The 27,015-nt window shown below is 50.3% G+C and overlaps 1 protein-coding gene across 4 annotated transcripts; it reads right to left on the reverse strand.

Moving 5' to 3' along the window:
* Nucleotides 1-595: 595 nt before the first annotated feature.
* Nucleotides 596-26,658, reverse strand: MFGE8 (milk fat globule EGF and factor V/VIII domain containing). 4 transcript variants are annotated; one of them, XM_072799621.1, is made up of 9 exons: nt 26,481-26,658; nt 10,698-10,823; nt 10,219-10,350; nt 8,038-8,219; nt 7,470-7,625; nt 6,635-6,779; nt 2,659-2,843; nt 1,503-1,658; nt 596-1,371 (listed from the first exon to the last, which is right to left on the reverse strand). In XM_072799621.1, the coding sequence occupies exons 4-9, from the start codon at nt 8,209-8,211 to the stop codon at nt 1,234-1,236; spliced, it is 954 nt and encodes a 317-aa protein (XP_072655722.1). In that variant the 5' UTR covers nt 8,212-8,219; nt 10,219-10,350; nt 10,698-10,823; nt 26,481-26,658; the 3' UTR covers nt 596-1,233. The 4 variants fall into 4 exon arrangements, with proteins under 4 accessions (XP_072655722.1, XP_072655702.1, XP_072655726.1 ...); XM_072799601.1 differs by lacking the exon at nt 26,481-26,658 and adding an exon at nt 13,355-13,478; XM_072799625.1 differs by lacking the exon at nt 26,481-26,658 and adding an exon at nt 12,218-12,676.
* Nucleotides 26,659-27,015: the final 357 nt, after the last annotated feature.

Genomic DNA, 27,015 nt, shown 5'->3' on the forward strand with positions numbered 1-27,015 from the left:
AACCGTTACTTCCTGATGGTCCCTGCATGGGGGGTAAGGTGGTGAGGGCAGAGGGGTACAGCCCCCTGCAGCCCTGCCAGTAGCCTCCCAGGAACCAGTGTGCTCAGCCAGGAGGCCTCGTGATGACTTCCTTCCCACCCTGGAGCCTCCCACAGGTCTGTAAGCAGCCCAGGTTCTCAGAGTTTCTAGCAGTTTCTCCAAGGCCACCACTCCAGATGCAGAGAAATTGCCAAAGGGGAAAATCAACAGCCTCGGCACTAGTTGTCCAACTGGTGCCGGAAGACAGCAAAGGCATTCGCGGAGACAGCCTCTGTGTCACGTCCCCCCGGGGCCCCTCACCTGGTAGAGCTACGGGCCCCAGGGCAGTGTGGGTCTGGCAGGTGGCAGTGGAGAACTGAGGGCAATAGATCGGGCCTCGGAAGTGGGACTCCTCAGAGTCTCCTCCCTTCTCCTGCTGTTAAGCTCTCCACAGCTGGCAGGTAAACAAGAATGCTGGCCTCTGGGAGGACCGAGGGCCCAGGGTGGGGGCGCCAGCCCAGGCCAAAGCCCATCTGGACGGAGCAAGTGATGAACCAATAAACCACAGCAAGAGTTCCAGGGGGTGATATAAATATATTTTGGAAGCTGCCTGTGTACTCTGGGGTAAAAAAACCAGCACAGAGGGTGCCCCCCATGCCCACCCACCTCTACCCCTCTCTCTCCATAGCCTGCCCCCCCCTCCCGCCTCCTGTCTCGTTTTAGGCCAAGGGTCAAGAGAGGTCCTCCAGGGAGATAAGGGGGAAGTGCTGGAGGCTAGGTGGCAGCGGCAGGAGTGGCAGCATCCTGCGGAGGGACAGGACACTGTTATCTCCAGCCTGGCGCCTCAGGGCCTTCTTCCGGGCCGTGGGAACGTAGGGTGTGGCAGAGAGTGTAGGGGAAACACAGGAGACTAGGACCAGGGATCTGGAGAGGTGCAGGTAACCCTCGCTCCCTATTTCGCCCTGTTCTGTCCATCCCGGACCACCTCAACTCCCACAGTGCCTAAGAAAATGGGATGGCAGGAGGGGTGGGTGCCAGGGCCACGTGGGGGGGAGGGGAAAGAGGAGGGAAGGAGAGGTGGCTGAAACCCCTACCCCCGGTCGCCTACAATCAGGAGGTGGGGTGGAGGAGACAGCAGGCCAACAGAAGGCTAGGAGGACCAGATAAGGGGCAGGTGCCCCACGGCCCTTCCGGGCACTCCGGCCAGGCCTACCACTAACAGCCCAGCAGTTCCACACGCATGGTGATACGGTTGTGCCAGGCTACGGGCAGGATGCGCACAAAACGAGCCAGGAAGGGCATCTCAAACATGTTCTTCTTGTGCGAATTATTGTCCAAGTTGCCAGGGAAGATCTGGAGGCAGAGGGGGTGTCAGGAGGGCCCCAGAGCCAGCCCCCCACCCCACCCCTGCCCTCAGAGCCTCGGGCCAGACTCAAAGGGCACCCCTGGAGGGGTGACAGGAGGTCAGCCAGCCAGACACTCACCTTGCCTTCGATCGCCCCCTGGTCCTTGTACTCGGTCCAGTTCTTGCTGTCATTACTGTAGGCTACCTTGTAGGCTGCCACATACTGGATGTGGCCAAAGTCTCGGGCCCCCTGGGTAATGATGCCAGTCACTTGCCTCTGGAAGCCCAGGTCCACCTACAGGAAAAAAGCAACCTCACTTTCTTTGTTGAGACCGTCCTCCAGTAAATGGGAAATGGCAGACATGCTGGGGCACAACTTCTAGTACTGGGAAAGCTACTTCATCTGGCACAACCTCCTCATCCGTAAGATGGACATAAATCACAACACCTGCTTTGTCAGACTCTGTTAGACACTTCACTGCAGTGACGCTAGACATCAGAGCCTGGGCCTTGGCCAACCCACAGCCAGCCCCCACCCCACCCCTGGTACAATGGGAACAAGCAAAGGAAAGCCCGTGGATGGGTTCCTGAGGTGTCCTGCAGGGCTCTGCACAGCCTGGCATTAATCCTGCAGGAGTCCAGCTCCTCACAGAACCCGGCTCCACAGGTGAATGGCTCCCCTGGAGCCCAGAGAAAATCCTCCTGCCCCCAGTCCTGAGCATCCGGGGAACCTGCCAGCTGCTCCTAGACAGGCAGTCCCCAGACACCAGGCCTGCACACCTGACGTGCTGCCAACCAGGAGGTGAGGCCCAAGCAAATCCTCACGCTGCCAGGGCTGTTTCCTCACCTATGAAATCAGCAGACATTCTGGTTTTGTGTGACTGTCATGTTGCCCCAATTTCATGAAATCCAAGAACTGTCCCTTGTGTCTCAGACACCAAGGCCAGCAGAGAAGTCCTGGGGTGTGCGGCCCTACTGGCCATGGGCCAAGCCTTGTCACCCCGGGCAGCTGGTGGAGATGGCTGTACCGTTACACGCACGCACCTTCACCTGGGGCTCAGGGCCCTGTCTTGGTGGAAGCAGCCCTGCGTCCCCCCACCCTGCCCCTCTGGAGTTGCAGAGGGTGGGGAATCAGAAGAAGGTGGGGCATGTAGGAGGAAAAAAGAAACCAGGCTCTTGAGACACTCCCTCCTGGGGAACAGAAGCCCAGGCTGGGCGGAGACCAAAGATCAGCAGCCCCGTGCATCCCACTGACCCCGGCCGAGTGGGCCCCGCAGCCCCGCATCCAGACCCACCTGCAGCCACTCTGAGGCATCATTGGTCTGGGCAGTCCAGGCATTGAACTTGCCCTGCTTGTCCAGCCGCGCGTAGAAGGGATACCAGCTGAAGGCATTCAGGCCCCAGGTCCTGTAGATGCTGGATGCTGTGATCTGCTTGTCAGGGATGGTATTGTCCTTCATGCCCAGGGGTTCGGCACATCCTGCCAGCAAGGAGGTCTGTCATGGAGATCAGGACCCACAGCCTCCCCAGAAGCGTGTGCATGAGGTGACCACGGGGAGGGGCTGTGGACCCTGACCAGCCCCAAGCATCCTCGACAGAGAAAAGCCGCTTCCACCTTTTATTGCCCACCGTTCTGCTGTCCCTCCACCCACCTCACCGTCTAGTCTCGCATAGGCATGGCACCATGCCTTGCCGGGGCCAGCTGCCCTCAGTTCCCACCCCCACCCTGACTTGCCCTTCCTAGGTCACCCATCACTTTTCCCCTCTGCACGAGGCCAGACCCTGCCACCACCTCCTCCAAGCCCCTTCAAGGCCTGACTCATGAGAGACCTCCTCCAAGAAGCCTGCCCTGACTACCTCACTCAGGCAGGACTTGTGCCTCCACTGGACTCAGCGCTTCTCTCTCACTCCTACGGGACAGCTACTGAGGCCCGTGATCATAGTTGGGAACATTTGCTAATGCAAGCATCCCACTGATCCAGTGCTCACTTCTCTCATCTAATCTACCACAAGAAACCTCAAAGCCCATATCAGTAACCCCATTCTACAGGTGAGAAAACAGGCTGAGACCTTAAGCCTTGTGCCCAAGTCACACACACACACACACAAACTCCCAATCACCACACCAGGCTGTGACATCACCACTATCCATGCCCCCTCCCAGAACCATGGAGGCCTGCCTGGCGGTGGTGACCAGGTGATGACCGGGACAACAGTGCTGCCCTCCAGCAGGTAGAAGTCAGACAAGTCAGAACCCCCAGGGCTTAGTATGGATCCTGTCTCCTTGCCCAGCAGCCCCTCCCTCGGAGCCCTTCCCCCAGGGGGCCTTCACACTCAACACCGAACACGAACACGTAGGGTGCTGTCACACACAGCTGGGAAGCTGGCCCAGCTGTTCTGCCCTAGTCATCCCCACCTGCAGGTGGCCTCAACAGTTAGGGACCGGCAGGAGAAGAGGAGACTGCCAAGAGAACGATGGGTGTGTTTCACACCTCACAGAATCCTCACTGTGCTCGGTCCGTCCTTTTGGGGAGCTTGGGAGTTGGGGAAGCAGGCCCTGGAAGCCATGCCTCCACCTGGGAGCAGGCTGTAGTACACAGTGCTTTACATCACCAGCTCCCCAGACGCTTGCACTCCTGCTACCAAAAGACATCTGCCTCCCAGGTGTGATGTCTGCTAATCATACCACCTCCTGGTGCTGGTGATGCACCAGGTAATCCCCAGGCTCCTCCCACAAAGCAAGGCCACTGGGCTGGGAGGCCCGGGGCAGCTTTGCAGAGGATGCCCTGTTGGCGTCATATGCTCAAGGTAGACCCTCCTGCAGATCCACTGCTTCCCCACAGCTTGTGCCTCCTCACTTCTGGGCCTCCTGGGGAAGTCAGACAGCCTTCCAGGGGAAATGCAGTTGGGAGGGGCCCTGAGCCAAGGGCCAGGACTCTGCTCTACTGCTTGCTGTGTGACCCTGGGAAGCACCCCATGGAGTAGTGCTTCTCATAGAGCAACCAAGGATTTTGTTAAAAGATAGGTTCTGTTTCCAAAGTCTGGTGGGGGCTGGAGCCCACACTGCTACAAGCTCCTAGGTGGTGCTCATATTACTGGGTCCACAGAGCTCACTTGGAGTTGAGGGCTGTAATCCACCCAACCCAGTGAGTCTAACACCCTGATCCAAGCCACCTTACCTTCCCATAGACTCCCTTCACCCACGATGGTCTTTTGCCCTCATTCTCCCACACAGCCCAAGGGATCCCTTCTAGACACACTCCAATCATGTCCTACTAGCACTCCCCCTACCCCTGAATGGCTGCCCCCTCTTCTGAGGATAAACACCTGAATCCTTAAACTGAATCACATAGCCCAACTCCTCCACCCAGCTCCATCCACCTCTCCAGCCTTACCACCCAGCAAGCTGCTCCTCACTCTCTAGGCTCCAGCCCCAACGGCCTGCCTTCTATCCTTCAATGTGCCCCAGGGCCTTTGCACTTGCCAGCTCCACACTTGCCTAGAATGCTCTTTCCAAGTTCTTCATGTGGTTCATTCTGTCATTCAAGCCTCCACTGAAAGCCATCATCCCAATGGGAGAGTCCTCATACCTAGACCTCAGCGTCACACATGTACACACATGTACACACACATGCCCATACATGCACACACCAATACTCTCATCAGCCCACTGGGATGCTGACTAGGGAAAGGAAGAGATCCAGACCTCAAGGAAAGCAGACAGGACAGCTTCCACAGCTTGCCAGGCTCGGCCTCTCTTGGCCTAGGAAGGAGCCGGCTAGGATAGGACCATGCAGACAACTTTAATAGCCAAATGCTGCCCAGCCCCTAGACCTGCCCTGTACCAAGAGCCTAAATTTCCTTTTAGCAGAAAGCAGTCTTTAACTCTCCATTTAATCAATAAGGCTCAAAAAGCAATGACCCTGGGAGAGGGAATGCGAGGACTTAAATTCATACTTTAAAAGGACAGGTCTAGGGTAAGACAAGAAAGGTTGCGAGAGCCACCTCTCTGCTCTGCAGCGCTGCCTAGCGAGCCCTGCAGTTCCAACAGTGGCCAGCAGGTGGCGCCATGGCCGCAAAAAGGGAAAAACCAGCCCTGTGAGAGCTTAGGCGGAGACAAGCTACTCAAGCCAACACTCCTCCCACCCCCCCACTCCCGGCTCCCGCTTCACCCCTCCTCCCACCCCCCCCCCACCCCCCAGCAGCCTGACCTGACACGCAGCCTGACCGGCAGCCTGACCTGTCTAGTGATGACTTCTTCCTGGCTCATCAGAAACCTGTCCCCTACTGGCAACCCCCTGCCCCATCCCTCCATTGGGGCTCTCTCTGGAAAAGGCAGCAGAAAAGCACCACCTCTGGTGCACCTGGGTGGCCCAGTCAGTTGGGCATCTGCCTTCCCTTCAGGTCGTGATCCCCAGGGCCTGGGATGGAACCCTGCCTCCCGCTCCCTGCTCAGTGGGGAGCCTGCTTCTCCCTCTGCCTCTCCCCCTGCTTGTGCTCTCTCAAATAAATGGATAAGATCTGGAAAGGAAAGGAAAGGGGAAAGGAAAGGAAAGGGGAAAGGAAAGGGGAAAGGAAAGGGGAAAGGAAAGGGGAAAGGAAAGGGGAAAGGAAAGGGGAAAGGAAAGGGGAAAGGAAAAAGGAAAAGAGAAGAGCACCAGCCCAGCCCTAGGACTCTAGGAAGTCCCCACATTTCTCTTGAATGATGAGTTACAGGAGGTACAGGAGGGTGGAGGGGAAGTAGTAGGTGGGTGGGTGTCAAAAGCCCAGGGATCAAGTTTTAATACCTACCAGCCTGTGTGCCCTTGATAAATTTTTTATCAGGGCCTCACTTTCTGTATTCGTTCACTCGTTCATTAAATGTTTATTAACATCTACAGTCCAGGCACTGTTCTAGGTACTGGGGGACTATAGCCGTGAACAAAACAAACTCCCTGCCCTCAGGGAGCTGACATCTGCAAACCAGAATGCTACAAGTTCTAGAAGCTCAAGGAACCAATCAGAATAATAGAAAATTCTTTGGAAGCTGAAGGGATGTGTTTTTCTTTTTTTTTCCTCCTCTCACCACCTCGAATACCAACAGTTGGCAGACAGCAAACACAGAGGGGAGCATGCTGAGAGCCAGGTGATCCCTCCACTGTGCATCTCCAGGATGAGCCCAGCCCCCCTCCCCCTCCCTTCCGCCTTGCTCCTGTCCTACCCAGCTCAGACAAACGAGGGCAGGGAAGCCCATTATGTAGCATTGACCACAGCCCTCAGCCCCGTACTCACCATTCAACTCACAGCCAAGGAGCTCAAAGCGGAGGGTACAGCCCCGGTGGCAGATGATGGGCACCAGTCTCACATACTGCACTTCCAGAGGGAAGTCAAACAGGTTGACCTTCAGACCATTGTTGTCCATGTTACCAACAAATATCTAGGAGGAAAGCAGATTGGAGGAATGGGTTGATGTGGACAGTCCACCTTCCTGGGGTGGCCTGACCTCCCTCTTCAGGCCTGAGAAGCAGAGGCAGGGCTCAGCCAGGCCAGCAGGGGGTCAGTTCTTCCTCTGGCCACTCACACCCCTCAACACAGATTCCCCTTCTCACACCTTTCTTGGTCATCATGGGGCCTAGACATAATAAACCCCTGTCTTCCACACAGGACCACCTATCATCTATAGGGTGCCCTCTGCAAATTAGGAAAATTTTCACTCCTTTCTCAAGACATTTTATTATAATAATTTCCCAAATGACAGAAGTACACAAACCCATGATGCCTGCCATTGTGAACGACACTTGCTTAGTAGTGACATCTATGAGCAGTATATAACCTGCACAACTGTACATGGTAGCCCTGAAGGCTCAGAATGGATCCCACCTCCAGCACTACAGCCACCCTCAACAGGTCACTGAACCTTCTGAGTCTCACTATTCTCCTCTATAAAGTAGGAGATATCACTCATAACCACAGAACATGGGCATAATGTGGGATTCCCTATTTGTGGGATCCAAGAGGCAACTGACAACCTACCACATGGCTCATCATTCAGCATACCCTCACTCCATCGGGAGCCCTTACTGGGGCCCCAGAGGGTGTAGCCCCAGTGCCTCTTTAGAGTCCTCACCTTGTCTCCTGTTCCCTCTGCATCCTGGATAAACTGGAACTTGCGTCCATTGACGCTATAGGCCACCTTGAAAGTCTTCAGGTACTCAGCACTGCCTGCACGGCTGGCACCCTGTGTCATCACACCTGTCACCCGCATCTTCCGCATCAGGTTTACCTAAACCACAGACAGGGAGGGCAGTACCCTTATTCCCTGGGTTCTTACACTCCCTCCACCCTACCCCTCACCCAGAAAGGGAATGACCCAAGTAGGACAGAGAAAGGGGTATTTCTCATCAGGGTGTCTCAGAGGTTTGGGCCTAGTGCTCAGGCAGGCACAAAAAGTGGGACAAGGACCCCAGAGGCTTCGTCCAGTGCAAACAACCCCTCCACAGCCTGGGATCCACTCCCCCACCCACCCCAAGGCCTTCCTCCTGCAAGCCTGCCCTCCACTTACAGGTCCCTCACCTGTGGGAACCCACCCACCCTGCTACCTGGACCTCAGTGATGAACCCCCACGGGCAGGCAGAGTGGCCTTACCTTGCCCCCCTCCCATCACTCTGCCCATCCCAGAGCCATTCCTTCCATACCTGGATCCAGGGGTTCTTATCATAGTTGCTGGCTGTCCAAGCATTGACAATGCCCGTGCGGTGCAGACGAGCCAGCTCTGGGGCCCAGCGCTGTAAACCCATGAAGCCCAAGTGCACAGAAGAGGCAGAGATCTGCGAGTCGGCAATGGAGCCCGTCTCCATGCCCAGCGGCATGGCACAGGCTGCAGAGGGGAGGGGAAAAGGGAGAAGGGGCCCCCAGAGGACCATAAAATAACAGTGTGGCCTCTGCCGAAGACCCAGAGCAAAGACCACGAAAGGACTCTCAGGGCCCAAGATAAGGTGCATGATGAGGAAGAGAGGGGTGGACAGTCATGGGGTGCCTAGAAGGCTCAGTCAGTGAAGCGTCTGCCTTCGGCTCAGGTCATGATCCTGGAGTCCTAGGACCAAGCCCCAGGGCAGGCTCCCTGCTCAGTGGAAAGTCTGCTTCTGTTTATCCCTCTCCCTCTGCTCCTCCCCCCTACTTTAGCTGGAGCTCTCTTGCTCTCTTGCTCTCTCTTTCTCTCAGATAAATAAAATCTTAAAGAAAAAAAAAAAAAAGCAAACTTGCCTAGACTTTTCTACAATCCCACTGGCAGGACTTTTCTGGGTGTGGTATGAATGCCATTCTGTTTTCTCTCGGACTGTTTGCCCCTTCCAACTCTTGGTCCTAACCCAGCCATCTGCAGGGCTGCCCCTGGCCAAGGGGGCTGTCCCCTTCACCATTACCCCAGGGATGTGGCCCTAGGGGGCTGGGCCCCTCTCATGCCCCAGAGACCCCCCGCAGCAGAGAAGCCAGAGGCAGATCTACTCCTGCTGTAACAGCCCAGGTTCATGCTGAGCTCCAGGATAGGACACTCACAGGGAGAGTGTAGCCACACAGCCAAGATCAGAACTGGCAGGGGCTCAGCCGGGATTTGCAATCAGGTCCTCACACCTCACAGGTCCACACCCTTTGGGTCTGTGGGGTCCTTGTGGGCTCCAAGGAAACACACCGCCTAACAAGGAGGGGCTGCAGAGGTCCCTCTGGGGGCTCCCCGCCTTTGTGGCTGCCTCCTGCCTCCTGTCCCAGGAGCTGCCATATCCAACCCGGGACAAACCCAGGCCGCCAAGCAGGAGGCAAGGTGGCAAATCCCAACTCAGGCATACCCATGGTTACCTTGGCTCCCAGCATGGTAATTAGTGGGCACACCTGGCCCCACCCAGGGCTGTCTGCCTTAGAGACCCCCCAACTGCAGACACACACACACATTCCTCCACCCAGGATCGCAAACGACATTGGCCTCAGCCCAGAGCCCAGGGGACAGGCCCTCGGGGCCACCTCCTCTCAGGTGAAGGCCATCAGAGGCCCCCTGCCTGCCCTCCCCTGGACTCCAGCACCCACCCAGCACCCTCCCTTCTGCAGATCAGCAGACCTCAGACAGCATCCTCACAGCTGCCTAAAGGGGAACCCACCTGCGCCCACCAACAAGATGCTCAGTGTCAGACCCACTAGACGCAAGAAACTGGACACCCTTCAAAATGTGGACTCGCCCTCCTGCAGCAGGCGGGGAGGAGTCCTGGTTTGGTGGGAGAGGCTCCAGCTAGGCCCAAAGGGAGGACAGTGTGGACAGCCACCGCCAGCACCCGAGGCTGGGCACCCACCCAGGGCCATTCTGTGGCTGAGTGGATCACCAAGCAGGGCAGGCGGGTCAGCCCCTCTGCACACGCTGGGCCTCTGACCGCCTGACCGTGAGAGGACGGCCCAGCCTGCCCAGGCCTCTCCCTCCTCCCTGAGCTCTGCGATGAGGCCATAGCCTGGGCCAGGAACTGTAGACTCCAAGTCCCAGGCCTAACCTATGGACCTCCTGAGCCCTAAGATTAAGAATGTGTTTGTTTTTCCCTCTTGGTAGAAAACTCTTGAGACTTAACCCTGATGCTGTGTGTCTGGTTCATGGTGACCCAGGCGGCAATACTCCCATGACCTCTGGGGTCACTACCACCCTTCGCCTCCCTGCTGCGACATCAGGCCTGGCCCACTGTCTGAGGACAGAGGCCAAGCAGGAATTAATCCAGGACAGCAGCACTAACTGAGGCTCTGTCTTAGCCTCAATTGACTAGCCCCTGCTGCAGAGAAGGAGGCCAGCCCGTTGCCTGGGCTGCTCAGGACCTCCCTGAGAAGAGCAGGCACCCCCGGATACTCACTGATCTCACAGTGAGTGCCTGTGTAGCCATGAGGACACTGGCAGACATACTGGGTGAAGACGTCCCCTCTGTGCAGGTCATCGATCACCTGGCATTCGGCATCATTGTGGCAGGGATTGGGAAAACAAGGGCCTAGGGATGGAGAGGCAGGTGAGGGGGGCCAGGGATCAGGGAGGAGCTGGGGCCAGAGCCAGGCGGCAGCAGATGCCCAAGGGGACCCTCTGCACAAACTCAGCCCAGGGCCTACCTCCCCCCACCATCTCCTCCCTCTCTCCTCTGCCTGCGGGGAGCCTGGGCCAGCCTGGCACCAAGGAGGGTCATGTGGAGGTGAAATCAGTCCCCAGGAGGAAAGCACCCAGCTTTCCAAGCAGCACAGGAGTTTCCAGGGAAATGCTGGCTGACCGTGGGAGAAGTGACGGGGACTAGGGCTGCAAGTGTGAGCCGGTCGTGGGGCAGGAGGCAGGGCCCAGGACACATACCTTTCTCAGTCTCATTGCAGATCAGGCCTGTGAAGCCTTGGGGGCAGAGGCAGTAGAAGGGAGTGTTGTCCTGGCCCAACAAGCAGGTCCCACCATTCAGGCACTGGCTAGAGTCACAGAAGTCACCTGCAATGTCACCAGCTCCGACTCAAGAATAGCAAATCATTCATTCAGTAAAGACTGGGGGCCGGGAGAGATGCTACCATGTGCATGCTGGGTTACTGAGCTGGGGAAACCAGGTATGGTCCAAGCCTAAAGAGCCATTGGAAAAAGCGGGACAGTCCCTGGATGATGAAGAGGTGTCCCGAGCTCTGCCAGAAGCCTACACACGAAGGCCCACTGGAGGTATGGTTCGCACCACAGTTGGAAGTTTCGAGGAAGGGACATGTGAGCTAGGTCTAAGAGATGGACTGTACCAGAATGGGGAGCAGGGAAATAATGTTCTACAGAAAAGCAAGAGCTCGGGGGCTTGGTAAGCTGACGAACAGGAAAACAGAGGAAAAGGTAGGTAGGGGCCAGACCCGCAGGGACCTTAGGAAGGAATGACGACGAGCTCAGACTTTCTGCCCTGTAAACCAGGAGCTCTTAACCTTCCTTCAGCTGCCCACCAATGTCCACCAGGGAGAAAAAAAAAAATCAAAGATTGTCAATTGTGTGGTAGGAGTGGGGAAGGCATTTCCCGTTCCGGGATGGAGAATATGGAGAAAAGGCCATCTGCAGAGTTGTGGATGGGCTCCCCTGGGGCAGGGAGGTGTCCCGGGGCTACAGCTAAGATCCCTCCAGAGCCCACGAGGGATGGGACAGGAGTGGGGCGGTGAGAAGCTGCCACGGGCCTCCTGGTGAGAGAGGAAAGTCAGGTGAAGCGGTGAGGAGGAAAGCAGACTTGTGAAGCACTGCAGAGGTCAGAGGAGGGCCGCAGAGGACCACACTGCTTCAAGCTGCAGCCCTGGGTGACAGCTGTGAGCCCTGAGTGTAGCACACCAAGTCCCCCAGGTGGGAGGGGCTTCTGCTAACTGACCTCAGCACCTCAGAAGGGCTTAGCCCATCATTTGGGGTAAGACACAAGAAACTGCTTTTCCTCCCCTGCACAGAGTCATGTCATCCCAGGCTGGAGGTGGGGATAGGGGGAGCAGTTCCTGAAATCCCAAAGCCCCAGAGTGCCGGGCCCAGCTCGGGAGGAGACAGAGGGAGCAGGGAACACACCGTTAATGAGCGCTGGAGCCCTCAGAGCTCCGCCTGGGCCACGCCTGGGAGCTTAAGGCGGCTCCCAATGAGCTATTAGTCATTGGCTTTAAATAGCAGGTTAATCCCCTCCCCTGACCTGGCAGACTGTGGGCACTGCCACAGACAGACTCTTGGGAATGGCCAGAGTCCTGGGATCCCATCCCAACAAAATCCAACTCCTCTTATCCCCAACCAACCGCAACCCTCTCTCCATTCTGCTCTAGGGCTAAGCAGTCCACTGGGGAAAAAGGAAAGTGAAAGGTAGCCCCCACCCCACAGGTCTCAGGCTGACTCACCTGCGCACCGCAGCCATGGTGCTTCCCCTTTCCTGAAAAAGCCAGATCTCCTTCTACAAAACCACCTTCAGGGCCTCAGTGTCCTGCCTTTTGGGAGATTTCCCCAGGAACAAGTTGTGGGGACAGAGAGGAGTGGAAAGGGACTCCGGAGACCCAGCTGCCTCTCTGGGTCGCTGGACAGTCACCTGCCGGGAGTCCCCAAGGGTGCGGGAGCTTGGAGGTCCTAAGGTCTGGCTCCAGGCCTAGGGGTGACACTGTCCCAGGAGGGCAGCACCAGGGCTCACCTTGGCCCCCCCCACACACACACACCGCTTTCTTTGAGAAAGCGATAAAGGGGGTGCCTGCAGTGCACCAACCACGGGCACCTCTTCCCAGCCCTGGAGGCAACCGCGTGGGCCCCACGGGGAAGAAATGGGGCATCCCTGGGACCCGCCTGCCGGAGGCCCAGCTGTGCGCGGGAGGCCTCCGAGGCGGGGGAGGAGGAGCGAGGAAGATACAGCAGCAGGCCAAGGCCGCGGGGGGCGGGGGGGGGGGCGGAAGCCAGCAGCCCAAGCAGGCAGCCCTCTCCAAGTCCCTCCACAGGCTCTGGGTCCCCCTCCTGGAGCCCATCTGGAGGCCGCCCTTCCTCGGCCACCCCGGCCCTGGCTTATCCCCGCAGGCACCTACACTCGGGGATGCAAAACTCAGAATGAGCACAGCAGCCGCCAGAGCTTGGGAGAGCTGCGGAGAAAGCTGGCCGGACGGGACTTCTCAGTACAGGAGTCCTTAGAAACTTCCAGGTGGAAGACGCGCGAGAGGCGGGCACAGCCTCATTTTACAGATGGGAAAAGAGAGGCCCGACACAGCAGATTCCTTTGTTAAGTGTAAGCCGCCTCCCGGGGGGCCGCGGGGCTGTCCCCCGCCGCCCGAGTCCCCGCCTCCCTCCAGCGCTGGCCGGGCCGCCCGGGCGCAGGGAGCGCGGGAGGGGCCGAGCGCATCCCCGCGCCCGACCGGGGGCGGCGGGAGAAGCGGCCCCTCCGCACCGCGGGGCTCTCGGCTCGAGTTGGTCCACAGTGGAGGTGGAGGGAGGCGCGGCGGCGAGCTTCCAGCGGCGCGCGGAGGAGGGGCGAGGGCCGCGGGGCGGCGCGGTCGACTCACCCGAGGCGGCGCGGAGTCCCGAGGCGCAGAGCAGCGCGCCGCAGAGCGCGGCCAGCAGGCGGGGGCCGAGCATGCCGTGCGGAGCGGGCGCTCGGGCCGTGCGCGCGGGGCTCTCCCTCGGCTCCTGCACCGGGATAAATCAGGCAGCGCGGCACCGCCCCCGCCCCCGCCCCCGCCCCCGCCCGCGCGCTCCGCCCCGGCCCTCGGGAGGCGGCCCCGGGGCGGGGCTCCGCGGCCCGCGGGGGGAGAGGGGGCGCCCAGGGGTCCGCCGCCCGCCGCCCGCCCCGGGCCACGCCCCTCGGCCAGCGGGGTGCTGGGGCCCGGGCGCCCGGTCCTGAGCCGACCCGACAGGCTTGGGCTCGGGGGGCGGGGGGAGGGGGGAGCCGCTTGGTGTTTCGGGTTTGTTTTTTGTTGTTTGTGGGGTTTTTTTTCAGACTTCAGAAAAGATGCTTCGCCCTCAGCCGTCAGGGGAAAAATGCAAATTAAAAGTACAGCGAGGGCCGGGTTTCACCTATCAGATTGGCAACTGTCGAATTATTAGCACACTTGTTAATGGGAGGCTGCGGGAGCAGGCCAGAGCATGCCATTGTTGGGGGGAGTATAAATTGGTTCACTTTCTAGAGAGAGCTACTTGGTAATACCTATCCAAGTGACCAATGCCGAGGCCCTAAGACCTAGCAATCCCGCTCACAGGATTCCTGCCGTCCAAATTCACTGTGTAAAATGACATACATACAGAGATGTCCTAGCATATCATAGCATATCTTTGAAATGATAAACTAAAAAGGGAATTGGCAAACTTTTGCTATAAAGGGTCAGATAGAAAAATATCTTAGGATAAGCAGGCTATATACGGTCTCCAGGGCAAACTATTCACCTCTGCCCGTGTAGCGGGGAAAGCAGCTATACACAGTCTCCCAGGAAATGAGCATGGTGGTTGCCTAAGGGGAGGGAGACCAGGGGGCCTGGATAGGGAGAGGTTTGCTGGTCACATTGACCTTCATCTAAATGACTCTTTTGTATCATAAGGAAACATTACTCATTTACAAATGAATAATTTTAATAATAGTATTGCAGTCAGATTAGCCAAAAAAGAAAAAACAAAAACAAATGAGACACCTCCCCTCCCGTCTATTTTGAGTACTAGGTTAAGACTGGAGTCAGACTTAACTACTGGCAGGAGGCTCTTAAAACTGTTCAGAAAGAGGGGGAGGGGGGTCCCAGGATGGAGTCCTGCATCAGGCTCCCCACAGGAAACCTGCTTCTCCTTCTGACTATGTCTCTGCCTCTCTCTGTATGTCTCTCATGAATAAATAAAATCTTAAAAAAAAAAAAAAAGCCGTTCGAAAGGGAAAAAATTCCACAGATGATCAAGCCAATAGCCACAGAAAAACCGTTTGATAAAATCCATCACCCCTTCATCAACAAACTTGGAATAAGAGGGAGCTTCCTCACCTAATAGAGTATCTATGAAAAACCCACAACTAATATCATACTTAACGATGAAAGGCTAAATGTTTCCCCTAAGATCAGAAATAAGACATGGATGTCTGCCCTCACCCCTTCTATTCAACACCGCTGTGGAGGTTCTAGCCAGGCTGGAAAGAAAGAAGTAACACTATCTTAATCTTTATTCACAAATGACACGATCTTATATATAGAAAACCCCAGAGAATACACACACACACACACACACACCTATTAAAGCTAATAAGTTCAGTAAGGTCGCAAGATTAATATACAAAAAGCATTTGTATTTCTTACACTAGAATTTAATATACAAAAATGTAATTAAGGAAACAGTTTCTTTTTTAAGAAAATAATTTCTTAGTAATTGTAAGTTTTTAAAAATAATTTATAAGATCATAAAAAGAATAAAATACTTAGGCATAAATTTAACACGCAAGACTTATATACTGAACACTATAAAACATCACTGAAAGAAATTAAAGACCTAAATAAATGGAAAGTCATCCTTGTTCATCGGTTGGAAGACTTCTCTTGTTAAGATGACAATCTCTCCCCAAATTGATATACAAGTTCAACATGATCCCCATAAAATTTTTAGCTGTCCTTTTGCAGAAATTCACAAACTGATCCTAGAACTAACTAATAAGGAAATGGATGGAACCCAGAATAGCTAAAGCAATATTGTAGGAAAAAAAAAAAGTTGGAAGAATTAAACTTCCCAATTTCAAAACAGAGTACAGAGCTACAGTAATCAAGACTGTGTGGTACTGGGATAAAGATAGATATATAAATCAATGGAATAGAATTAAGAATACAAAAGTAAATCCATACATCTATGTCAATTGATTTTCAACAAAAGTGCCAAGACAAGTCATTTGGAAAAGAGCAATTTTTTTCAACAAATTGTGCAAGAAAGACTGAAGAACCACAAAAGAATAAAGTTGGACTCCCAAATCACACTTTATATAAAAATTAACTCCAAATAGGTCAACGACCTAAATATAAGAACTCAAACTATTAAACCTCTTGAAAGAGAGCAGATGTAAATCATCATGACTCTGTATTAGGCAAAAGTTTCTTAGACATGACGCCAAACACACTAACAACCAAAGGAAAGAATAGATTAATTGAACTGCAAAATTTAAAACTTTTACATGTCCAAGGACACTATCAAAAAGGCAAGAAGACAATCCACAAAATGAGAAGCAATATTTGCAAATCACATGTCCAATAAGGGTCTAACATCAAGAATATTAGAATATTAATAGCTCATAACAGCAAAGGACAACCCAATTTTAAAATGGGCAAAGAATTTGAATAGATATTTCTCCAAAGAAGATATACTAACAGCCAATAAGCCCACAAAAAGATGTTTAACATTAGTAGTCATCAGGAAAATGAAAATCAGAATCAAAACCATATGAGCTACCACTTCACACACCCACTAGGGTGACTATAATAAAAAAAAATCATAACAAGTGTTAGGATATAGAGAAATTGGAACCTTCACACATTACGATGGGATTTTAAAATGGTGCAGACACTGAAAACCAGTTTGGCAGTTCCTCAAAAGGTTAAGCAGAGAGTTATCATATGACCCAACAATTCTATTCCTAGATATATGCCCAAGAAAACTGAAAACATATGTTTATACAAAACCTGACACATGAATGCTCATAACAGCATGAATAGCTCCCAACTGGGAACCACCCAAATGTCCATTAGCTGATGGATGGATAAACCAAGCAGTATATCCATGTAGTGGACTATTATTCAGCCATAAAAATAAATGAAGTACTAATATTTGCTGCAACATTGCTGAACCTTGAAAACATGATGCTCAGTGAAAGAAGCCAGACACAAAAGGCCATGGTTCCACTTATATGAAATGTCCTAGGCAGGGACATCGGGGTGGCTCAGCAGTTGCATCTGCCTTTGGCTCAGGGCGTGATCCCAGGGTCCAGGGATCGAGTCCCGCATCAGGCTCCTTGCAGGGAGCCTGCTTCTCTGTCTGCCTATGTCTCTGCCCCTCTCTCTGTGTCTCTCATGAGTAAATAAATAAGATCTTTAAAAAAAATGTTCTAGGCAAATCTATAAAGACAGTAAGTTGATGAGTGGCTGCCAGGGGCTGGGGTGAGGGCAGAATGAGAAGTTATAGCTCATGGGAGCCAGACTTCTTCTAAGGGTGATGGGACCATCCTGAAATTTAATAGTGATAGTGATTGTATAACTTTGTGAGTATTACTAAAAACCACAGAACTTCGCATTCTAAAAGGACAGATTTTATGTTGTGTGAATTACATCTCAATAAAAAAGGAATACAACTCTCAGAAATCTGTCTCAGATGACGGAGAGGTGTAGGAGCATTGTGTCCCTGCTGGTTAATGCCACTTGCAGAATAAAAGGTCCTGTTCATCCTCACCAGTTGCCTGGCACAAAGGCACAGTTACTCAGTTAGGTCACATTCAATCATGAAGTCACTCAACAAGCATTTATTGAGCAGTAACTGCAGTGAGCATTAGCTGGAAACCCTCACTACACATCGGTGCCACTTGGGAATATTTTTATGGAAATACAGATGACCAGGATGCATTCCAAAGCAAATAAATCTCAATCCCTGTGGAGCCCAGGAATGAGTATTTTTTAAAAGCTCCCCAGATGAGGCTAATGTGAAACTTATAAGAGAATCACTGACTAGAATCACTGTGGAAAAAGACAAAAGACCTAGGCCTTGGGACCAGGAGCTGACTGGGTGAAGGAACGATAGAGAAGGAGGGGATTTTCTTGTAGTCCACTTAAAAGCTTCAGATTTTTGTTCATATAAATGACAAGAAACCAGGTATACTTTTATTTTTTAATCATGCCTCTACACCATCAGAGAACATATTTTGTCTTCCAGAAACTTAACAATTAAGTCCATTAAATTGGCAAAAATCGAAGCTGATAGGGTTATGGGAAAATATACATTTACACCTACTTGGTGGTACTACAAGTTGATTCAGCATCTAAATCACAGTCTGACTTTTTGTAGCAAGACCTACAAAACTACAAAACTTGTAGCAAGACCTAAAAGACCTACAAAACCTGGTATTCTGCTTTGGGCGAATTCACTGAAAGGAAATTACCCAAATAAAAAAGTAATGTACAAAGATGCACATGGTACTACTATTTATGGTTCCGAAAAATTGATAACAGTCCAAACTGCCCAGAGGTGAAGAGCTACACAAACATGCTAAGACACAGCACAGTATAGTTTTAACAAGTGAAAAGGATGTGTAAGTTTGCAGGTGAAAGAACGTGCCTTGGCAAAGCAGGAGGCCTGTCCATAGCCTCCGTACTCACCAAAAGCATACCTAGGTCAAAACTACCTCACACAGAGATATGTATCTAAGTACAAACAACAATCGAAAGACAACAGAGTCACAAATGAACAAAAAATGTTTGATCCCATGGTTCCCCTCATATGAGATATCTAAAGTAGTCAAATTCATAGAGGAGCGCCGGGCTGGCTCTGTTGGAGGAGCACACAACTCTTTGTCTCAGGGTTGTAGGTCGAGGCCCACGTTGGATGTGCAGATACTTTAAAATATAATCTTTAAAAAAAAATAAAGTAGTCAAATTTATAGGAAGAAAAAGTGGAATCGTGGTTGCCAGGCGCTGGGGGAATAGGGGAAAAGGAGAGCTGCTCTTTAAGGCATGCAGAGTTTCAGTTCTGCAAGATGAAATAGTTCTGGAGATTCTACTTCACCACAGCACAAACATAATTAACCCCACCAAACTGTATACTTAAGGATGATTTATATGATAAATCATATATGTGCTTTTTTACAACAACAAAAAAATTAATTTAGAAGAGAAAGAGAGAATAGGGTGCCTGACTGGCTTAGTCGGTAGAGCATGTGACTCTTGATCTTTGTTGGGGGATAGAGTTTACTAAATAAATAAATAAAATTTATTTTTATTTTTATTAAAGATTTTATTTATTTATTCATAGAGACACAGAGAGAGAGGGGCAGAGGCACAGGCAGAGGGAGAAGCAGGCTCCATGCAGGGAGCCCGATGTGGGACTTGATCCAGGGTCCCCAGGTCAAACCCCAGGCTGCAGGCGGCGCTAAACCACTGCACCACCGGGGCTGCCCAAATAAATAAAATTTAAAAAGAGAGTGAATTAGGGACACCTGGGTGGCTCAGTGGTTGAGCATTTGCCTTTGGCTCAGGGTGTGATCCTGGTGTCCTGGGATCCAGTTCTGCAACAGGCTCCCCACAGGGATCCTGCTTCTCCCTCTGCCTGTGTCTCTGCCTCTCTGTGTCTCTCATGAATAAATAAATAAAATCTTTAAAAAATAAAATAAAAAAAGAGAGAATTAAATTATTATTTTATCCTACTACTAACAGTGAGCCAAGCACCATTCCTGGCACGAAGGGAAGAGCTATCCACTTGGACCTTATATAGGTAAGATAAAAAGATCATTAATATAATGTTACATGTAAAGTACATTTCAGTTTATTTTTTTAAGTTTATTTATTTAAGTCATCTCTACACTCAAGGTGGGGCTTGAACTCACGACCCTGAGATCAAGAGTCACACACTCTCTGGGATGCCTGGGTGGCTCAGTGGTTGAGCATCTGCCTTTGGCTCAGGGTGTGATCCTGGGGTCCTGGAATCGAGTCCCACATTGGGCTCCCTGCAGGGAGCCTGCTCCTCCCTCTGCCTATGTCTCTGCCTCTCTCTATATATCTCTCATGAATAAATAAATAAAATCTTTAAAAAAAAAAGTCACATGCTCTCCTGACTGAACCAACTAGGTTCCCCAATTATACCTCAATTTAAAAAAAGAAAAAGAGGGGTGTCTCAGTGGCTCAGTTGGTTAAGTGTCTGCCTTCAGCGCAGGTCATGATCCCAGGGTCCTGGGATGGAGTCCCACATGGGGTTCCCTGCTCAGCAAGGAGTCTACTTCTCTCTCTCCCTCTACCTGCCGCTCCCTCTGCTTGGGCTCTCTCTCCCTCTCTCTGTGTCAAATAAATAAACAAAATCTTTTTAAAGAAGGAAAGAAAGAGAAAGAGAGAAAGAAAGAAAAGAAAGAAAGAAAAAGAAGATATTACAGTGCTAACAAGTGATACAAAGACAACAGGAGAGGATCGCGTGACATAACACGGAGGAGAGAAGGGAGACCAGTTTAGGTAGGTGACTAGCAAAGTCTTCTCTGCAAAGGTAATACTCACACTGAGACCAGAGCAGTAAGAAGCCAGCCTTACAAGGATCTGAGGAGGCAAAAGTTCTGAGAAAGAAAGAGAACCCGGACCTCAGAAACTGAGCAACACCAACAAAGTCCACTAAGTTTCAACAAAGGGGCTGTGCAATATACGTGAAGAAAAGGGAGTCTTTGCAACAGATAATGCTAGAATAACTGGATGTTATTCTATGCCAAAATATTCTATGCCAAAAATAAAGTCAAAAATAAACTTCACACCTTGTACAAAATTTAACTCAAAATGGATCATAGGTCTAACTGTAAAACACAAAAACATAAAACTTCTAGAAGAAACAGAAGAAAATCTGCATGATCTTTGGTTTGGGATCAGTTTTACATACAATACCAAAAGCAGGATCCTCAAGAGAAAAATCAATATAAATTGGACTTTATCAAAAATAGAGGGTGTGCTCTGTGAAAGATATCACTAAGAGAATGAACAGACAAGTCACAAACCGATAGAAAATATTTACTAATCACATATCTAATAAAGAACATGTATACAGAATAAATAAATCTTAAAACTCAAAAATAAAAACACACGCAACCCACTTTTTTAAATGGACAAAAGATTTAAATGGGAAAAAAAAAGACCTATGCCTGGCAAATAAGCATATGAAGAGATGCTCAATATAATTTTCCATTAAGGAAATAAAAGTGCTAATAACTGGGCACCTGGGTGGCTCAGTGGTTGAGCATCTGCCTTTGGGTCAGGACATGATCCCGGGCTCTGGGATCAAGTCCCTATGAGGAGCCTGCTTCTCCCTCTGCCTATGTCTCTGCTTCTTTCTGTGTATCTTTCATGAATACATAAATAAATCTTTTTTACAAATTGCTAACAACTATTAAATATCACAACCTATCTATTGGGATGGCTAAAATCCAGAAAACTCGACTACACCAATGCTGACAGCAATGCAGAGCGACAGGAACGCTCATTCATTGCTCGTGAGGAATGCACAACGGTATAGCCACTTTGGAAGACAGTCTGGCAGTTTCTTATAAAGTTAAACGTAGACTTACCATATGACCCCGAAGTAATCACACTCCTAGGTAATTTACCAAGCAAATCGAAACTTAGGTTAACACAAAAATCTGTTTCCTTAAAACAAATGTGTACCACAGCTTTGTTCCTCATCATCAAAAACTGGAAGTCACCACGTCATCTTTTCATAGGTGAACCAATAAACTATGAAACCCTCATACAATGGGATACTGTTCTGTGATAAAAGAACTGAGCTATTGACACACAACAACATGGATAAACCTTAAATGCACCTTGCTAGGTGAGAGAACACAGATCAAAATGCCTACATGTTGTATGATTATATTCACGTGACATTCTGGGCCAGAAAACCAGATGAGTGGTTGACAACAAGGGCTTGGGGAACGGAAAGAGGTTGACTGCAGAGGGGAGACACGGGGTGATTTTAGGTGATGGGACCATCCTGTAGGATCCTGGGATGGTAAATACAGAATGCTAAGCAACTGCCAAATGCATGGAACTTAACAGCCCAAAGATTGAGCTTTAACATACACACATTCAAAAAAATCACCCAGAATGTTGGAAGACTCCAGACTGTGGTAGAAGAATCTAAATGTATTGCAAATGTATGACAAAAATTTACTGTAAGTAGTTGCAGGGGGTGGGGGCGGGGAGGGATGTGCAGAGGAATTTACCTAAATAACTTTGGGAAATAGTGTTTTAACTAGAAACCATAGGGCTAAAGAGAAAAGGAACTGTACATAACCACTGACTCCCTGGGGCAGTCCAGTTGTTCCTCACAGGGATATGGGTTAACAATTCTGACATTGCTTGTGCCCATCTCCTGGGTTGAGACAAGGAAGTGGCTGGTGAATGGGAGTAGTCAGGATTCTCACTGCTGGATAGGGAAGTTCTAGGGCAGCAAAGGAGGGAGGCTGGAACAAAGCAGACTGTGCTGGGTTTATCACAGACATCACTGTGCATTCCTGCTTAACTTCATTTAGAAATGGATGACACCTACAGAAATAATTATAGATACGAGTATAGGCACCCATAGGTTAGAATGCATGCGCGTATTTCCTGGCTCCGTCTGCTGACAAGGACTAGAAGCAGCAACAGCGCAGGGCTCAGACCTTGGTCTGTATTACATGTTTCCAATGAAAGAAATCGGGGTTCCTTAGAGAAATGGCCAATTCTAGGGTTAGGGCAAAGAGAACACAAAATGAGCCTGGGGCATCCAGAAAATGTTTTAACGAACAAAAGGATGAAGTCATGTGAAACATAAAAAAACTAAGCTAAAAGAGTTCCCAGGGGCACCTGGGTGGCTCAGTGGTTGAGCATCTGCCTTTGGCTCAGGTCATCATCCTGGGGTCCTGGGATCGAGTCCAGCATAGGGCTCCCTGCAGGGAGCCTGCTTCTCCCTCTGCCTGTGTCTCTGCCTCTCTCTCTGTGTCTCGAATGAATGAATGAATGAATGAATGAATGAATAATCTTTTTTAAAATTTAATAAATAAAATAAAAGAGTTCCCACTCACCAGAATGGGAAAGGTAAGCAATAAAATAAATAATGTGTTATTGGAATAGAACCCAAAATGTAAAATAAATATCCATGAGTCCATAGCAGTACAGATGAATGAATGATTGAATCCAGAAGAAATGCTAATAATTTATGTAGCTACTCCCTCCCTCCAGCAAGAAGAGCTTACTGGCCCTCCCCACACTTTGAGCCTGGACTATGCTCAGTGAATAGTTTCCAAAAAGTAAAGCAAGGGATGGATGGAAAGAGAAGTAGCTTTTCAGTGGAATGATGTTTCAGAAAATGTATTTTCCCAGGTGGTCAAGATGAACAGAATCAGTGATAAGTCCCTCTGGATAGCATTGCCCAAAATGATATGATAAGAAGTGTACTTTGCCTCTCTAGTCTTTGTCCCAAGAGCCCATAAACCCAGTCCAACCATTAGAAAAACAGCAGACAAACCTAAGCTGCAAGGGCATTCTACAGAACCCTAGGGGTGTCTGGGTGGCTCAGTTGGTTAAGCGTCTGCCTTTGGCTCAGGTCATGATCCCAGGGTTCTGGGATGGAGCCCTGCATCAGGCTCCCTGTTCAGTGGGGAGCCTGTTTCTCCCTCTCCCTCTGCCACTCCCTCTGCTTGTGCTCTCTCACTCTCACTCTCTCAAACAATTAAAAAAAAAAATCTTAAAAAAAAACAAACAAACCTTAGGCCAATCCTCCACAAAACTATCAAGACAAGTGTGAGAAATTGTCCCAGGCCAAAGGAAACAAAAAGACATGATGATAAGTGTCTGTGGCATTCTGGATGCCATCCTGGAATAGAAGGACATTAATGGAAAAGTTAATGTGAAACCCAAATAAAATATAGAGGCTAGTTCTTGATAATGGGCCAATGTTGGTGGCTTAGTTATGACAAATGTGCCATGATAAGGTAAGGTATTGACGATGGGGAAACTAGGTAAAGAATTGATAGGGACTCCCCAACTGTCTTTGCAAATTTTTTTTATAAATATGAAAGTATTCTAAAATTTAAACATTTTTGAGAAAGGCACAAGCCTAGCTGATCAGCCAAGAGCACAAGGGCCAACATATCACCACCGACAAAGGGTGAAGGGAGTGGATGGAACCCAGAGTCAGACCAGAGCCCTGGCAGGGCCTTGTCAACCTGCATTTGAATCCTGGTTTGGCCTTATGCCAAGTGGGTGATCTTGGGCAAGTCCTCTGCTTTCAAATTTGTATGTTGAAACCTAATGCCCAGCATGATGGTGATAGGAGGTGGGGCTTTGGGAGGCGCCTCGGTCAGGAGAGTGGATCCTCATGAATGGGATTAGTTCTCTCATAAAAGAGGCCAGAGAGCTCTTTTGCCCCTTCCAGCACATTACAGGCTCATGGAGAAGGCATCATCCACGAATCTGAAAGCAGGCCTCTGCTAGACACCGAATCTGCTGGTGTCTCAATCTTGGACTTCCCAGCCTCAAGAACTGTGTGCAGTAAATATCCATTGTTTATAAACTATCCAGTCTCTGGTACTTTGTTATAGCAGCAAGAATGGGCTTAGACATTCTTCAATCTCTCTGAGCCTCTGTTTTTCTCATCTGTAAAATGGAGCAATAATAATGCTTTCCGGGCAGCCCGGGTGGCCCAGCGGTTTAGCGCTGCCTTCAGCCCAGGGCGTGATCCTGGAGACCCGGGATCGAGTCCCACGTCAGACTCCTTGCATGGAGCCTGCTTCTCCCTCTGCCTGTGTCTCCGCCTCTCTCTCTCTCTCTCTCTCTCTCTCTCTCTCTCTCTCATGAATAAATAAATAAAATCTTTAATAATAATAATAATAATAATAATGCTTTCCTAATGGTTTCCAGTTTGAGGCTGATATGAACATCTTTGTACATGTCGTTAGGTGAACATGGGCACACATAACTGTTAGATATTTATCTAGGAATTGCTAAATCATAAGGCAAGGCACGCACATACTCAGCTGTAGTAGATCCTCCAAACTGTGTCCCAACATGGCTATAACCCTTCAACAGATTTCATGTATTTACTTTTGCACATAGACTAAAATCCACACTCTTCACCACTCAGAAAGTGGAATGTTGAGGAAAAGAAGCCAAACACAAAAGAGTACATGTTCTGTAATTATGTATATCCAAAGACAAAACTAACCAATGGCTTAGAAGTTGGAACAAGTGGTTACCCTTGCCAGAGGGCTAGGGACTGAGGGCCTCCTAGGGGCTGGAGATGTTCTGTTTCTCGCCCTGGTGGCTAGCTACATGGGTGTGTTTACTATGCGAAAATGCACCAAGGTGTGTGTTTTGAATATACATTGCATTTTAGGAAAAGCTTACATTAAAGAAAATTCTACTGAAGGACTTTAGGAAGAAGAGTGCCTTTATTTTTAAAGGTTGGGCTGCTTTGTGGAGAATGGGTTACAGGGAAACAAGAGAGAGATGCAGAGACCAGCTAGGAGGCTAAGGCAGTGGTCCAGGGGAGGGACAGTGGGTGTTTGGAGCTGGGGGATGGTGAGTGACAGGGGGAGTTGGAAAGGATAAATCCTGGAAGTATTTCGGAAGTAGAGCTGACAGGACAGCTGGACAGGATGTGTGGGGTTAGGCAAGAGAGCAGTCAAGGATGATACCCAGGTTCTGGCCTGAGCAACCAAGTGGATGGAAGTCACTTTTATCAAAACAAATTGCCTGTCACTCATGTATCTCATCCATACTGGGGAGGCTTCTTATCTCCAGGCCTGGGCACAGTGCCCAGCAATAGGAAATGAAGCACCCCTAAAATATTTATGGAATGAATGACAAGACTATCCCCTTTGGAAAGAACCAGATCCAGGGCATGGAGGTGACAGCAAAGCAGATCATATATGAGAGAGATGTGTAAGTCGCAAGAACAACAAGGACAGAATAGGGAATACGGTGAATGATATTGTAATGATGTTTTGTGGTGACACAGATGGGGACTGTCCTTGGGGCGAGCACAGCATAGTGTAGTGAAAAGCGGACTCACCGTGTTGTACACCTGAAACTAATGTAACATTGAGTGTCAACTATACTCAAATAAAAATATTTTTTTTTAAAGAGAGAGAGAGAGAGAAGGAAGTGCTCCCCAGGGATGGCAGCTATGTATTCAATAGAAGATGGACTCCCCTTCTTGGTGGTGGGCTCCCTGTACTGGAAGAGTAGGCAAAGAGCCTGTGTCAGAAAGACAGTGCAGAAGCAAGACAGTGAGGACAGGTGACCTCAAAGGTCTACATCACCTCCAGGCTGCTGGTTTGTGATTACCTGTCAGCAATGCCCAATGCCATCCGAGTGCACGGAGTCAAGGGGTGCCTCGGCTGGCTCCCTCCTCCTCTGCTTTCCAGCATTGGTGACATCACTTGGGCTTGAGCAGAGCCAAGCGGTGGGCCCACCCTCACACCCTCCAAGAGCACACCCTCTTTCCCAAACCAGATGCTCTGAACACACATCATGATCTGTGAGCAAACATCCCGGCCCAGGACCAAACAACCCCCTTTTGTTTCCAAGCCAGAGACCAAGGGCCAGGGGCCAGGGCTGGCGAATAAATATGCTTTCAGTTGAAAAAACGCTAAAGTGTTTTCTCACTGAAATTAAAGGCATTGGCCAGATTCTGAGGTTCCTTTATGTGATTTTCCATACTTTGGCTGCGGCTTCAATGGACTGCTGTCCTCATGGGTTTCTCTGGCGACTCCCTCCACCCTGGCAAATTTCTCTTCCTCTGAACACCTGAAGCCCCGACACTCAGAACCAGCCAAGATCTATTCATAGGGGAGCCTGAGATGTGTCCTCACCTGGATCGTCTGCTCCTGAGATGGGCAGCCGGGTGTCAGGCAGAAAGAATCAGACTGAGCACCTGGATTCAAGCTCCAACTTTGCATCTTACCTGGTGATCTTTACCAAGCAGCTACTCAGGCACATTTATTTTCTTCCTGTAAAGCTCATCTCCTTTCCTCCTTTCCAGGAGGTCAGTGACATGAGGGAGAATTGATTCCTGAGCCCAGAGAAGTCCTAGCGGTCTTCACCTGCGAGGGAACTTGTCTACATCTGGGTTGGGTTTTGGTCTGCAGAATCGAAAGGATGTGGAAGAAATGCCTTAGAAAGATCTATTTGTATGGAGCCCTGCTCAAAGCCTTTCTATGCAGGCCAGCTGGACATCTGGACAACCCATCTCATGAATGAGACCGGATTGAGGCCATTTCCGGAAGAACATCAAGTTCTTCCCTGGAAATTGTTAGAAAAACAAAATTAACCCCAGTAAACTTGAAGATCTAATGGGCTTTATTAAATAATTCGTGAATTGGGCAGCATCACCTCTAGCAAGCAGAAAGGAGCTCTGTCACGCTATAGAAAAGGTAAGATTTTTTTTAAAAGCACAGAGGGAACAGGAAACAAGGAAATTATTAGCAAGGAATGCATTG

This window comes from Canis lupus, chromosome 2 (assembly GCF_048164855.1).
Source record: "Canis lupus baileyi chromosome 2, mCanLup2.hap1, whole genome shotgun sequence".
Lineage (NCBI taxonomy): Eukaryota > Metazoa > Chordata > Mammalia > Carnivora > Canidae > Canis > Canis lupus.

Coding starts and splice junctions, on each gene's coding strand:
- MFGE8 (XM_072799601.1), bottom strand. CDS start 13,427: ATGCTCGGCCCCCGCCTGCTGGCCGCGCTCTGCGGCGCGCTGCTCTGC. Junction 10,824..13,354: donor GGGACTCCGCGCCGCCTCGG/GTGAGTCGACCG, acceptor GTGACATTGCAG/GTGACTTCTGTGACTCTAGC. Junction 1,372..1,502: donor AGGGGGCGATCGAAGGCAAG/GTGAGTGTCTGG, acceptor CTCTGCCTCCAG/ATCTTCCCTGGCAACTTGGA.